Below are 15757 nucleotides of genomic sequence, written 5' to 3' on the forward strand. Positions count from 1 at the left end.
AAAATGTCCACGGAATAAAGAGAAAAATATTCTCCCATTACTCGTACCACATAATTTACATGTCTGTTATCTAGTTGTTATGTTCAGAACAAGCAAACGAGTCTCATGGGAAGGACTTTTTGAATTTGACCAAGTCATGCAGGATAGATGAGGGTCTTCAGTTCAAAAAGTGACTCCCATGGAGCTTTAGATGTCCTTCTCATGTGTGTGCTGATGATTCTGCAACTAACTATTTAACAATATTTTAGTAAAAAACATGTGTTTTGCATGTTTCGAGCATACAACTGGATAACAGACATGTGGATTATGCGACACAAGTAACCTGAGATTTGTTTCTTTTTTCAATGGACATTTTTCACATCTCTTGCCACTGTATAGTATTGGTCACTATTGGCTTCTGTGATATCATAAACTTCTTTCTCTCCATTCTGCATGAAAACAAGAGATTACAAATTTTTCTTAGCCACCACTACCAAATTACATGGTGTAAGTAAAATATCAAAAAAAATTTTTTGGCTATTCCTTGAAGATGTTTTTCCATTTAAATTAAGACAGTAGGAGGCCAGTGAATCGTCAATTTAAAATAACGGAGTACCATTAAAACATTTAATGTTACTAACAAAATTAGCTGAGGTTTAAACTCTAGACACAAAGACAAACAGTGTCCAAATCAGCCAAAGTACAATATTCAAAATAAACATGACAACTAACTGCTTGTTTTAGTATCAAAACCATTATTTAATACAGCAACACAATTTTAAACAAATTGCACATGGCAATGAATTCAGTTCTTCAATGAGCTAGTGACCCAATCGGCCACAACCACAGCACAAGTGCCAGTGAAGTCTGTTATATAACAGCCAAGGAAAGTAAACATGGCAAAATGAATGACACCATTCGGAGGTTTATTTAACACTGATTAAAATAAACAAATTTCAATAATTAACTCAAAGCTGTACTCATCATCTCATTTGGCTTCTACACACCAGGCTAAATATGGTGAACCGAAACACAAAATTTAGAGTTATATTCAACATTGATTAAAATTAAATGTACTTGTTCTCTAATTTGAGTAATCTGATGTAAACTGCAAAGCCAGTTTAACAGTAGTATTGTGACGTCACTTCATTATCACAGCGGACCTCCAACCTCGCAGTGGATGCCACACCCTCTTCCCTTAATGTGCTTCATCAACTCCAAGGGCATACGAGAGGGATGAACAAAGCATCAAACAAACAGAGGGCAGCCTAAAATCAAGCTGCCACACTGCCATATGGAATGACTTGCCCATTTACTACCAGATGGAATGACTTGCCCATGTCCTCAGTAACATTTCCGCATGCTCTTGGGTGTGTCACATGGTTTTCTAGCTGTATAAAACCCACAGCAATGCACATTTGACACGCTTACCCCCCAGTGTATTGCCAAACTGCACTGACTGACGACACCCAGACAAACCTCAGTCTGCAGTCACTTCCAGGGTCAGGGAGTCCTTATATAATCCCATGTTCTCCGGGCCATTGTGATTTCCTAGAATCATTGTTCTAAGCCAATCTGGAGGAATCCATTCACCTCTTATATCAAGAGGCTGTCTACTCATAATCATTTACAAGTAGCTCTTGTAATAGTAGTACTGGTTACCTGCAGATAAGGTCTGGATGCTTATTGTGCCCTGTGACACTGTATTTAGTCTCCTGTCCTGTTAGCCATTTTAACTTTTGGAGCCACCATTGTTCACTATAGGGTGGTGGCAGAGCTTATTCTGTCAACAGCAGACACAAGTCACAAGCCAGCCCTGAATGAGAAACAAGTCTGTCACAAGAGATACTCACAAATATCACAATCGCATTAAGACAATCAGTTTATCCTGTGAAATAACCTTTTGAGATGTGAGGAGAAAATGATATTTCTACATAATGGTTGAGACAGTATTTGCACCCAATCTTCTACAACTTTAAGGCAATAACTTTATGGTGACCCCAAGTAAAATTATATACAGCTCAGCCCACATGGACCAACCAGTGGAATCCTACTTTGCTTTTGGTTCACATACCATGCTGGGCAGGAGTGCTCGAACTTCTCAGCAGCAGTGTTCAGAGCTAAAAAAACACAGTGTAGCATTTGTGAATGAACTGCTGCATTGAACAGCTCAGTCAGCCACTAACTCACAAAGCAGGATCTTGTACAGTCCTCAGTGACAAATGTGCAAAAATCCACTAAATGAAACCATACCCATCCCATTGGGAGGATGGAAAATACTCACCTAAAGTATTTGAAGCCTAAAAGGAGCACACAAACTGACAAGCAGAACTTAATTCAGTTCAAGAGATGTGCACAACCTGCTTTGGTATACTTAAGAAATGTAATGATTTACTTCATGAGGTAGAAGTACATAAGAGTTGAAGAGTTGCATCAGTTATTTGAAATATTAAAATATGTGCTTCCATTTAAATGTTTAAAGTCTTGATTGTGATAGAAATGTGTGATTTTTCACCCTCTGATAGTGGTCCATAGAGGATTAAGACCTCCTGGGAGTGGCTCTTAGAGGGTTAGAACAACTGGTAAAGAATTACATTTTTACATTATTATCATATGCCTGATCAGCAACCTCATAATAGAATAAAATGACACTTCACATGCCTATTTTACTGGTACGATTTTTTCAAAGTTTGTAATAAAGATTAACTTTGAACCCGATCTTCAACCCGAACATCTGTTTAGGACGTGTGAAACGATGTATCATACAGTATGTGAGGTTTTTCTTGAACTTTCAAGTCAGGAGATGGCAGACAAAAAATGAACTGAAATGATTTCAAAGCACTCATAAGTAATTCTTCAAACTCAGTAACCCAGCCAAGCAGAGACCATGCAGAACTACATCCATCTTAGTAGACACACGAGACTTTATAAGTAAAGCATACTGTACATATGACCGCTTCTACTTCAGAGGAAGGACGAATGTTTTATTAGGATTGCTAGTGGTGCTCATGAACAAAAACAAATGTCTGGCAGTGCCCAAATCAGAGTTAACAACAGGCCATATCCATGTTTTAAACTTTCAGACTTCTCTGTAATAGACTGGTGTCCCATCCAGTGTTGGTTTCTGATTTGTTCCTGATGCTGCTGCTGGTATACACCCTGACACCACCAGCCCTGAACTGGATTAAAATGGCTTTGAAAATGTTATGTTATTTAAAAATAGGAGGGAGTACAGGTAGGAAAGTAATAATACTGTCCTACTGTGTGTACAGAGTGCAGTGGTGCCACGAGAAGTTACAGTAAGTGCAAAAATGGCAAGTGATAGGTCTTGAGGTTGAACCTTAATGCCTCTTTTTATAACTTTATGGTCAGAAGCATGTGGACACCCTTCCAAAATAATTGAGCTAAATTCATTGTTAACGGGTACTTTAAATTGAACATATAGCCATGCACTCTCGATTGGCGAGCATTTGCAGTAGAGTGGGTCCCACTAAAGAGCCCAATGACTTTAAACGTGGCACCATCATAAGCTGCCACCTTTGCCACAGGTCAGTTTGTTAAATTTCTTCTCTGCTAGATCTTCTCCATTATGCTGTGAGTACTGTTATTGTAAAGTGTAGGCATCAAGGGGCGGCTAGTTAACCACAGAGTGCCAAAGGGCACAGCGTGTAAAAGTCACCTGTTCTCTGTTGCATCACTCACAACTGCCTCCCGAAGCAACATCAGCATAAGAAATGTGTGTTGGGAGCTTCATGAAATGGGTCTCCATGGCCAAGCAGCTGCACCATGCGCAATACTAAGTGTCGACTGGAATGGTGTAAAGCATGCTGACCTTAAACTCTGGAGCGTTGGAAGTGTGTTCTCAGTAGTGATGAATCGTGCTTCACCATTGGCCAGTCTGATAGATGAATTTGGGTTTAGTGGAGCCCATGAAAAACACTACCCTCCAGACCTTCTAATATCTACTGTAATGTTTAGTGGAGGATTAATAATGATGTGGAGATGTTTTTCACGGTTAAGGCTAGGCCCTTTCCAGTGAAGGATACTGTTAATGCTACAGCATACAAAGACATCTTAGACAATTGTGTGCTTCCATCTTTGAGTTAACGTTTGGGGAAGGCCCTTTTCTGACCCAGCATGACTGTGCCCCTGTGCACAATGCCAGATGTATAAAGACATAGAGGAATTCTAGTGGTCTGCACAGAGCCCTGACCTAAACCCTATTGAAAACATTTGGGATGAAATGAAACTCTGACTGTGAGCCGGGTGGTCTTATCCAGCATCAGTACCTGATATCGCAAATGCTCTTTTAGGTGAATGGGCACAAATTCCCACAGACACACTTGAAAATCATTTAGAAAGCCTTCTGAGAAGAGTAGAGGCTGTTATTGATGCAAAGGGCGAGCCAACACCATATTAATGGTCATAGTTTTGAAGTGGTATTTCCAACAAGCTCATATAGGCATGCAAATCTTTGAACATATAGTCTATCTCCACCACACCCAAAACTTCACACTGTGCTATGAAGTGAAGAATGAGCTTTTTTTATCTTAAAAATGTAAGAACTTTATTGTGTGTGAAACAAATATTAAATTGCAAAATTAGACTCTTGCCTCTAACTGTTACCTAAAGAAAAATCCAAATGGATTTCTCACTTCAATAAATGTTTAATTTACAGTCAGAAAGGAAGGTGAGTAGACATGGTTGTATAACATGCAAATGTTTTAACAAACATACTATATTATAAAAGGCACGGCTGCCATCTTGAGATTTGAAGCACACAGTGTACCACAAGCAAGGGGCCGTGAGAACAGAATATTCCAGGAGATCGCTGATGTCACAGAATAGTTGTTTGTGCCTCACCAAGCAATTAAAAGGAGCGAAAAATGTGAGGCTGAGTGGACAGCCACTGAAGCTCGTCATGGTGTTGTATAATCTGTGAACAGCAGTGGCATTAGTCTCGCTCTAAAGTACCGAATGTGTGCCTTGAATATACCAGCCGAGTCTTATTAGGCTTTCTCTGCACTCTCTAATCTGAAATCAAACGTCACAAATCATTTTTTAAGAGAAATGTTTTGTGAAGCGACTGTGAGGCTTACATAATGTAGCAATTATCCACCCCAGTGTACCATCTTGCCTCGGGTCACAAGGCCGAGATGCTATTATCTGTAACATCCAGCGCTGGCTTAATATACAGTAGCTATTGTGGTTGTGCTATTTGTGCAGAAGCACACCCTCATACTAAATGCTAGATGCACTGTACGGTATACAGAGCTGCTTCTTTTAGAATATGGAGAGTTGCTGCATCTGTAATGCATGAAGTGTGATTTTTTTTGTCATCCTAAGGATTCCAGTTTACAGTTATTGTTAACTACTGTGACTGATGAAAAGCTAATTGTGATGTGGGCATTGTGATAGGCGCTATATGTGTTGTGAACAATAACTAGCAGTGCTGTTTTTAGCCACATTAGCCAGAACTGCGTAACTGGTAATGCAGCATTTGGCTAATTAGAATGTATAGCATCATGAGAGGTGCTATAAGAATAAAGTCCATTAAACCCTGAAGTTAGATGTTATCTATGACATGCATTGACCTGTTACTGATAATGGCTCTGTTTGGTTGATTGGAAGTACGTTATATTTATTTAGTCTTAAAGGTGCCACATCTGTAGTTCACTCAGCGCTTTGCTCAGTCCATTTGAGTTTCATGGATGAAAATATACTTGCAGAGAAATGAGAGAGAGGATGGACCAGAAGTCAAAACACAAATAGCAGGTCAAAAGCGGTGAAGTACATTTTTCATCAGACTTAAATCATAAAACCCATCCTGGGTATGACGTTAATCTGCATCCAGCCCTGCATGTAGACCCTCCATCCTGCAGGGAAAAACCTGGGGGTTGGTGACAGAATTGGCACACTGTTCCACTCCATCTGAACTAGTGTGGTGCTGAGGTGTCACCCGTTACATGGCTGTACTTGGGTCCTAATCTGGGAACCTGAGTTGGTTTGTCATGTGGTGGGTGCGGCAATGTGCTGTATCAGCGTGTGCTCCTAAGCTCTCCAAATCAAAAATCAAAGTCAGGTCAACAGTGGTTTAGATTGCCTGCCAGGGCATCACCACCAAGGAAACATTCAGGACTTGAACACCTGAGAACGTGCAATGCTGGTTTAAAGAGAATCATAACGTCTGTGACGTCACATGATGTGATTTCTGGGGTGCGTGGTCTAACAATGGAGACCTGTATTTTCTCCATAATGCTACAAATTGGCAGGGCCTGTAATCATAACAAAATAATGTTATATAAATAGTGATAAACTTAAAAAACTACCTTTTTAAACAAAATAAAATGAAAGTGAAACCAGAAAGAGCATCATTCAAAATCTTGGGAATAAATGATAAAGTCTTAAAGAAAAATTCCTACACTTCAGAAAAAGTTTAACAAAATCACAACAGGTAGGGGATGGCACGGTGGCACACCAATGGGATCTTCGTTATCAGGACTCTTAGCTGAACTGGTAATGCAGCGATTTGAAAGGGTGGCTCTAACTCAGTACACACCTAAACTTTGGATATGCTACATTGATAGCACATTTGTTACATTAAAAAATGACAAGCTGAATGATTTCAGTGACCACATCAGTGCAGTATCGCCTGTGATCCAGTTTACTAGGGAAAAGGAAGTGAACCAACACATCAATTTCCTGGACATATCCATTGAAAGAGGTAAGAACCCCACCCTAATTACAGGTGTTTATTGTAGGCAATGTTAGGCAGACAAAATATTAACTTTGCTAGCAATCATCCACCATCACATAAACGGGGCTGTGTTAAGACACCATTTCACACTCGTTGTAATACTAAGAATGAAAGGCGCTATCTTTTCCCACTGTTCACATCAAATGGCTACCCAAAGACATTCAACAGACAATGCTTACATAGGAGATGCCAGAGACCCCCGCAAACAATTGACTCAAAACCTGACCCTCCATCCCGCCTGGCACACACTTCCTTATCATCACGGGGTATCAGAAGGTACAACACACATCCTGTTCAGACCAGGCATCACAACAGCACACAAGCCTACAAACACACTCTGCACAGTCCTTTTGAATGGTAAAAGCAAGAAATCGAGAGCAGAGACACAGGACGTGGGCTACAAAATGCTCACCACACGTATACAGAAACATCGCAATGCTGTCAGAATGAAGACCCCATGGTCTCTGATTTGCACACATAAAAGTTTGACCGGACACACATTTAAATGGAACACAGTTCAAGTAAAATTCAACGCCAATACTAAAAGTGTCATAACTGTCTGAAACGTGGCTATCCAGTAAAAACGCCATTAACAGGCATCTGGGCATGAACCCAGCATATGCAGGCTTGAAAAGAAGAACATGCTCATAATAAATAAGACTTTATTACTAACACCCTCCATACCCCACCTTATCAACCCGTCCACCTACCCTCCCCTCCTTACTTGCTATATATTGCCTTGGATTCCTGTAAGTCTAATCATTTTCCTCTGATGAGGATTCCTGATAGGAGTCGAAAGCTTAGGAATAAGAAAAACTATTTTAAGATATGTGATTCATTTCCTCTCTTTATGGATTTCCAGGTACAAAATATTCAAACCGTATCACAGACCTTCACTTGTCGTAAGCGGATTCCCCAATTTAAACATGAACTTGATGTAAGCGTATTGTTTGAACTGCGAAATTGCGGCAAATGACTATGCACACGTCTACCTCAAACGGTAATCAAAACAATATTACACGCCAAAACCAATCCAAACCTGTTGTAACTGGTCTCAATGACGTGTTGCGCTCCCCTCCACAACAATGTGTGTGTAATGTGATCTCTCACTCTCCTGCTGTATCACAATTCCGGGAACTTTTTGATTGGCCCTCCTGTATATAAGGTTGAGTCAAAACTATTTTAACACTAATTATTGTTTTTATCTCAACCATACCTTTCCAGGTCGAAGGATAGGTTGAGGTAGACCATTGCCATGGCCTCCATACTCCCCTGATTTGACACCCTCTGATTTCTGGTTATGGAGTATGGTGAAGGAGCACATGTATAGCAGGAAAGTTTGTGATATCAGTGACCTGAAGGACTGAAAATATAAACTTTATTATCATCTAATCTACACAAATTGTGTGTCTGGGCTTTAAATGGTACTGTTGCTCGTTGTTTTTTGTGAGCTGAAGATGATGGCAAACAGGTTGAGATATTCCTGTAAATCACAATATATTTTGTGAATAAATTTCCTCCATTCAGATGTTAACATATATATATATATATATATATATATAGGGTGAGTCAAAATTATGTTAACATTTGAATCGCATTCAGATTCAGACGCATATTGATACTCCACCATATTGCACCAATTTAACAACTGTAGATAACCAACAATGTGGATAGATTTCCACGTACAATGTTGGAGAACACTGGAATGCCTACAGAAAAGTTGCATGAACATGGACAGAAAAACTAATTGCTATACCATGGCTCAAGCCATTGACCGGTAGATGTTCATGCTTAAATTTTAACATACTCACCATTGTAGTCTCAGATTTTCAGTTAAATGCATACTGCAGGTTGTTTTTTGTGCCCAACTTAAATAACACAAAAATAAATCCGTTCTTTTTCCAGGGCCCAAGAGCTGAATTTCTGATGCAGAGCGCCATGGAGCTGGGCAAGTGGGTGTTCTTTCAAAACTGCCACCTGGCCCCTAGTTGGATGCCTTCCTTAGAGAGACTCATAGAGTGCATTGATGTGGATAAGGTAAAGTCACTAACTATCTTGCAAAAAGCTAAGAGTGTAATTTTTGTATAACGATATCTCACTGCACAGTTCCGTCTCTTATTTTTCTGAAGGTTCATCGTGATTTCCGCCTCTGGCTAACCAGCTTGCCCAGTAATAAGTTTCCAGTTTCCATCCTCCAGAACAGTTCAAAAATGACCATTGAACCTCCTCGGGGGATTAAAGCCAACCTACTGAAGTCTTATCTCAGTCTTAGCAACGACTTCATCAACTCGTGTGTAAAGGTAACATTAGGGGGCTCCTCTGGTATGGGGTCTGACCACTCATGAAGTCACCCCCTCTGTCAACAAGACCATCATGCTGAATCACTCAGGTTTTGTTTTGCTTTAAGCTTTTCTTCATATCTACAGAATATCAAATTTACACAATGTCTTATTAGAACTTGTGGAGAGGACTCTTGTAATCCCCATAGTGGTGGAGAATGTTTCCTGTTATGGCTCAGCAAGATAACTTTAAAAGTATTACCAGTAAATTGAACTCGAGGTCAGAGAAGAATTTCTATTCACCTCAAATAAAGAAACATTGGTGTTTGGAAAGAGAAAACCATTATAATCGAAAGGGAGAGATCAGTATATAGAGCATGTATGTTATGTCCCAGAGTCTTGTTTACTGAGGCCCTTGGGTATACTTGAAGAATTTCATGCCTTGTATATTAAAAGGGAGATGGGGCACTTAGCAGTTGGCAAAAGGGCAGTGAAGCAGCTGTCCAGTTCATTTAATGGAGGTGCTAATCTCTAGCACTAGCATGCATATTTGATTTCCACTCTGACTCTCTCACTTTGTCTTTTTCTGTCCTTGGCAGACCGCCGAATTCAAATCCCTCTTACTTTCACTATGCTTCTTTCACGGGAACACCATTGAACGCAGAAAGTTTGGCCCCCTGGGTTTCAACATCCCATATGAGTTCACAGATGGAGACCTGCGCATCTGCATTAGCCAACTGAAGATGTTCCTGGACGAGTACACCGAGATTCCTTATAAGGTACTGTCATCCTTCTAGACCAAAACCTAATTTGTTAATGGGTGGCAAACTTAAGGCCTGGTGTGCTACAGTGGTTTAATCAGTGATGAAATCTCAACTTTCATGGAACTCTTTGCTCTAATTTCACTTCTTAATCACCTGTATGAAATGAAGAAAAATGACTTATTTTGCTTTTCTGTTTGATCCAATAACAATAATAATGATAAATTACATTGATATTGTGCTTTCTCACTACTCAATGTGCTTAGACAGAGGGTGAACCACTTCAACACCACCACCTGGATGATATAACAGCAGCCATTCTTGCACCAGTACGCTCACCACACATGAGCTTATTAGGTGGTGAAGGGGTGAGAGACAGTTAACCAATCAGAGATAGGTTCTGAATAGGGAGCCAGAATGGACAGGGCCAAGATGGGCAATTTAGGTTAATTTGTACTCTTTTTGAAAGATGCCCAGGTATCTTTCTTGACCACAGACAGTCAGGACCTCAGTTTTATGTGTCACCTGAAGGACAATGAACCCATCACTGCACTGGAATCCTCATTCAGACTCCAGGGTAAGTGCCCCCTACTGGCCTCACCAACACCTCTTCCAGCAGCAACCCAAGCTTTTCCTAGATGGTCTTCCATCCGTATACTGGTCAGGCCTGAACACACTTAGCTTCAGGAAGATGACCTGTTCTGAAGCACAATAGAGAATTACAGGCTCACAGACTTCCTTTTTGTTTCATTGTTGTGAGAAATCAAGCAAAATGACACCTTTTATTGGCTAACTAAAAAGATTACAATATGCAAGTTTTTGAGGCAATTCAGGCCCTGTCCAACTGCTGTAAAGAAGGTGAATTTTGAACATTTGGTAGGTTGTCTTTGTATGTCATCCTTGTGTCAGATGCTACAAATTATATAAGGCGATAAAGAATTTGACAAACGGGAGGAGACCCTCAGTCCATCAGGCTTGTTGTTTTAATAAATGGCTAAATTGTTCCAATATCACATCCAGAAACTTCTTAAAGGTTGTCAAGGTTCCTGCTTCAACTCCATGTCTTGTTGGTTTGTTTCAAATTATCATAACTCTTTGAGTAAGGAAGTACTTCCTGATGTCAGTCTTAAATGCACATCCCCTTAATTTCCACCAATGTCCTCCAGTATGTAATTCACAATTAAACTAAAAAAAGTTGCTGGATCTACTTTATCAATTCCTTAGAGAATTTTGAAGGTCTGGATTACATCCCTGTGGCTTCTCAAAACTAAACAGGTTTAATTCACTGAGTCTGTCTCAGTAGGACGTGTCTTTAAATCCCATGATGCACCTCATTGCTCTTTGCTCAGCTTCAGGTGCTGTTATGTCTTTCTTGTGCTATACTGCAGGTGTGGTATATACATTGTAAAAGGCGCTATATAGCGCCCGACCCGGCACAGACCACGCAGAGGCACGTGTACAAAAACACACAGGCTTTATTTTTTCTTCAGCTGTGTGACACGTCTTCCCCGTGCCACACAGCCCAAACACAGTCCCAAAGCACAAAACAAAACAAACCACAATTCTCCACCTCGCTCCACCACTCCTCCCAGACAAGCTTCGTCTCCTTCCTCCCAACTCTGGCTCACCGAGTGGTGGTGGCTGGGCCCTTTTATAGCCCACCCGGAAGCGTTACAGGTGATTAACCACCTGGTCCTAATTGCACTTCCGGGTGGGGCTGCAGGCTCGTCCAGCCGGGCTGTGGGAAGCAGGCAGTTCCCCCTAGCGGCCGCGCCAGGGCCCCAACCAAGCTATGGAGGACTCCATCTCCCATGGAGCCCTGCGGGTGGATGGGAAAACACAGTCGGCCAGGGAGGCTGCCACCAAGCGTCCCAGGGGAGGTACTGGACTGTCTATGGCGGTTCCCCCGGAACATAAGCAGCAGAGGCGTCCCTGCCAGGCATGGGACCCGGCTGTCCTTCACAACATATAGTAAGACAAAACACAAACAGTGATGAAGAGTTGGGCTTCCAGAAAGCCAACCCTGTATAATCTAAAAAAAAGAGGATATAAAATGAAATAAAACGTGAAGACAGGAGTCTCCAAATAGACTGCCTGAAGTTGGTGGAGTTTCCGTAAACAAGGTCTCCTGGCAGGAGGAGGTAGGTCCAAGCAGGTGTACTCCAGAAGTTACGTCAAGGGTGTTAAAGTCATCAGCCTTCCAGTTTGCAGAGAAAGGAAGAGAAAAGGTATCAGTTAACAGCGCCCTCTTTTGTTCTGGCGGGAAATAACCATTATCTGAACCTTTAAGCCGCCCCCACGTGTGTCAACAATAGTTTCAAAATATTATTCTATCACTAAATTATTTTTTCAATATCAGATATTTTCAGCTGTGATGGTTATGCTACAAAAAACAATAACACAAAAGTAAAAATACTGTAAATAGCACATCTATGGCGTTATTTCAGTGCCACTATTCTGAGCGCACGTAAAAAAATATTGCAAGTGCAAGTGTTGCATTTTGAGGAGAAATTTATTTTGAGCGTACAAAAGCTGAATTTGAGTGAACAAAATTCATTGCTGCGTGCAAAAAATGTATTTCAGTGTTTGCACTTATCCATATACACACACACAATAGCACCCCCTCTCGCTCAGTTTTTTCATTTGCGCTTGCTCGCAATGTGTTGCTTGCGCTCACAACATTCTCTGCTGCAAGCGCTCAACTCTCTGTACACCGTTATAAGTGTGCCACAAAACCAACCAATCACAGACTTGGTTTCAAAAATTCTGATTGGCTCTTACGGTCTCCAATCAGCTCGCTAGCTGCTGCATTCCGGAAACAGTCCGAAATGTAGCTAAATCCAGCTAAACTCAATTAAACCCCAATTTGCGGATAATATCTTTAATTATTTTATTTTAAAATATATTATTTGTTAAGACTATCGTTGGTGTAGTATAATGTAGTTGCATTATACAACCATGCCAACTGACTCTCCAAATTATATTTGAGTAGCTCTCTTTTATGTCGTCGAATACTGAACAGCAGCACGAAAACAACATGTCCCGGCCACATGTAAGTAATATAAAATCATTATTATTATTGGAGCCATTATTTGATTCTGCCATCTCTTCTTTGGCTGCAGAGTAAATCAAAACTCCCTCTATCTGCGAAGCGAGGCTGAGTGGACAGTGTTTCCGTGTCCGAATGCAGCAGCTAGCGAGCTGATTGGAGACCGTAAGAGCCAATCAGAATTTTTGAAACCAAGTCTGTGATTGGTTGGTTTTGTGGCACACTTATAACGGTGTACAGAGAGTCGAGCGCTCGCAGCAGAGAATGTTGTGAGCGCAAGCAACACATTGCGAGCAAGCGCAAATGAAAAAACTGAGCGAGAGGGGGTGCTATTGTGTGTGTGTATATGGATAAGCGCAAACACTGAAATACATTTTTTGCACGCAGCAATGAATTTTGTTCACTCAAATTCAGCTTTTGTACGCTCAAAATAAATTTCTCTTCAAAATGCAACACTTGCACTTGCAATCTTTTTACGTGCGCTCAATATTTTTTTACGTGTGCTCAGAATAGTGGCACTGAAATAACGCCATACACATCAGCAACTTTAGATTTTTGCCAGTTTGCAGATTTTAGGTAGTAATAAACTTTTCTGATTGTTCAATAAAGATACGGCCAAGCAAGTAATTATGCACAGTATTTATTGCTTTATTGCCAAACTACCTTACTCAAAGGCGAGTGATTTGTTTACAACATCATGCTGCTTAGGTATGTAAACTCTAGTGAATTTGTCTATCAGTGAATCAAAGAACGGATTTATTTTTTAAAAAGGATTTTTAACTGTTGCTACAAAATCAGTGGTTATCAACAAAATGCAAACACCCGAGAAGTAAACTGAAACATGAGCTGCTGTCCATAGGACTCTTCAAGTAAAGGTTTTGATGGCCAATATATTTCATCTTCAGGCTTTGGAATTACACCTTGATATGGATGCCTGCAGCTCATCCTAACTGACAGTAGACCACATGTACACCTTATAACTTGGTTTTAGTGTGTGCTGCTGATTCAGCTGCTCTCCTTCTAAGTTGGGCTCAGTCATAATTACGCACCACTTTATGAGCAGATTTAAATTTAGTAATGACAGCAGTGAAAGTTTCCCAACGCTCTTGATGATACCATGCACATTCAGAACTGGCATCACAGTATACAGGCTCATAATGTATGCTTCATTATCTCTAGAACTAGAAGCCATCATGTTGTCACTGGCCAACACTACTATCACATTTTAAAATCACTTTCTTCTTCTTTATGTGTATTATGCTCCTACTGCCCATATTTGGCTTTCCCTACTCCTGCAAATCCTGTTCCAACAACCTCCCTCCATCACTGCTGATGTTCTTAGGATTGGAGTGAACTCCTATATGACACTGTGTACACAACTAGCAGGCGACTGAGATCAATGATAACAAGAAAAGGGTTGAACGGGGCTTAATTAGCCAGTCTAGAAGCAGTAATATTTATTTGAAAAACAAATAATAAATATTTTTTCATATATTTGGATTAAGTTTGGGGTCCCAATGGGCATTAAATCTGGTTTGCAATGCCTTCTGTCCAACATTCAATATCTCTTCAGTTTTATTTCAATTACAGTGCAGAACAGTGGGCCATATTAAATGCCAGTGACATTTTCTTTCAGCCTGATTGTACATCCTGTGATTGTCTGACAAGACCAGTTTCACCTTGGCACCCAGTTTTTGCTGCAGTAGTAAAAATCAATGGCTAAATTCCAGTGTTTGAAACCAGATCACTATTATTGATCTGTCACAGAGAAGACACGAGAGTGTGAAATCAGGTATATGCGATTTCAAGGATGGCTAATGACACCTATCTCCTTATGTCTTTCCTGTCACTGTCTGGTCTTCAGGTGTTGAAGTACACTGCTGGAGAAATCAACTATGGAGGAAGAGTAACAGATGACTGGGACCGGCGATGCATCCTCAACATTCTTGAGGACTTTTACAATCCAGATGTTCTGATGGAAGAGCATATTTACTCGGAATCTGGAATTTATAGACAGATCAGCACTGCCTTGGAAATTAATGTAAGTGCTTTGCAATGAGAGCAAACGTGAAGACCTTTCTACATTAGGGATGATCTAGAGAAACCCCAGAGCATTGTGGATGCACTTTACAGTGGCAAAGAAATATGAAGTATTCTTTTCTCATATTTTCTCTTTATGCTCTTTGATTTCCAGGGTTACTTGGAGTATATCAAGAACTTGCCAATCAATGACACACCAGAGGTTTTTGGCCTCCATGAAAATGCCAACATCACGTTTGCACAGAATGAAACCTTTGCACTTCTCAATGCAGTAATTCGTCTGCAGCCCCGGACCTCTGCTGCAGGGGGCAAGGCCAGGGAAGAGGTTAGTGAAAGCTCTCACCATGCTGTCCAATTACAGAATGTATGACTATCCCAGTTTGGAAAAATTGAAATGCTTAGCAATGTGAGCTTCTGGAAATTCGAAAGTGTTCAAGCATGGAACATAAAGTGTGATCTCTGGTAACCAACTGAGTGATTATTAAGTTGCCTAAACGCCATAGCTGAAAGCACATACACTCACTAGGAAAATTTTGAGGGACACTCTTCTAATACTGGGTTGGTCCTGCTTTAGCTCTCCAAATACCCTCATTTCTTCATGCCATGGTTTACACAAGATGTCTGAAACATCCTGGTCCATGTTGTTATGATTAAGTCATGAAATTTCTGCTAATTTGTCAGCTCCCCATTCATGCTGCGATTTTCAACCACATCTCAAAATCGTTATACTGGATTCAGATCTGGTGACTGGGAAGGCTACTGAAGAGCACTGAACTCATTGTCATGTTCATGAAACCAGTCTGAGATGTCTTTTGCTTTGTGACATGGTGCATTACTATGCTGGAATTAGCCATTAGAAGATAGGTTATGTTGTGGCTATGAAGGGATACAC

General features: G+C 40.7%; 1 protein-coding gene across 1 annotated transcript in view; it reads left to right on the top strand.

Moving 5' to 3' along the window:
- Positions 1–15757, top strand: part of dnah1 (dynein, axonemal, heavy chain 1) — a 145803-nt gene that overhangs the window by 123238 nt on the left and 6808 nt on the right. The window contains exons 69-73 of the mRNA XM_039771584.1: positions 8642–8773; positions 8866–9036; positions 9615–9794; positions 14690–14866; positions 15020–15190. Of these exons, the coding sequence (XP_039627518.1) occupies positions 8642–8773; positions 8866–9036; positions 9615–9794; positions 14690–14866; positions 15020–15190 (831 nt within the window). The remainder of the gene's footprint in view (positions 1–8641; positions 8774–8865; positions 9037–9614; positions 9795–14689; positions 14867–15019; positions 15191–15757) is intronic.

Source organism: Polypterus senegalus, chromosome 12, assembly GCF_016835505.1.
Source record: "Polypterus senegalus isolate Bchr_013 chromosome 12, ASM1683550v1, whole genome shotgun sequence".
Taxonomy (NCBI): Eukaryota; Metazoa; Chordata; class Cladistia; order Polypteriformes; family Polypteridae; genus Polypterus; species Polypterus senegalus.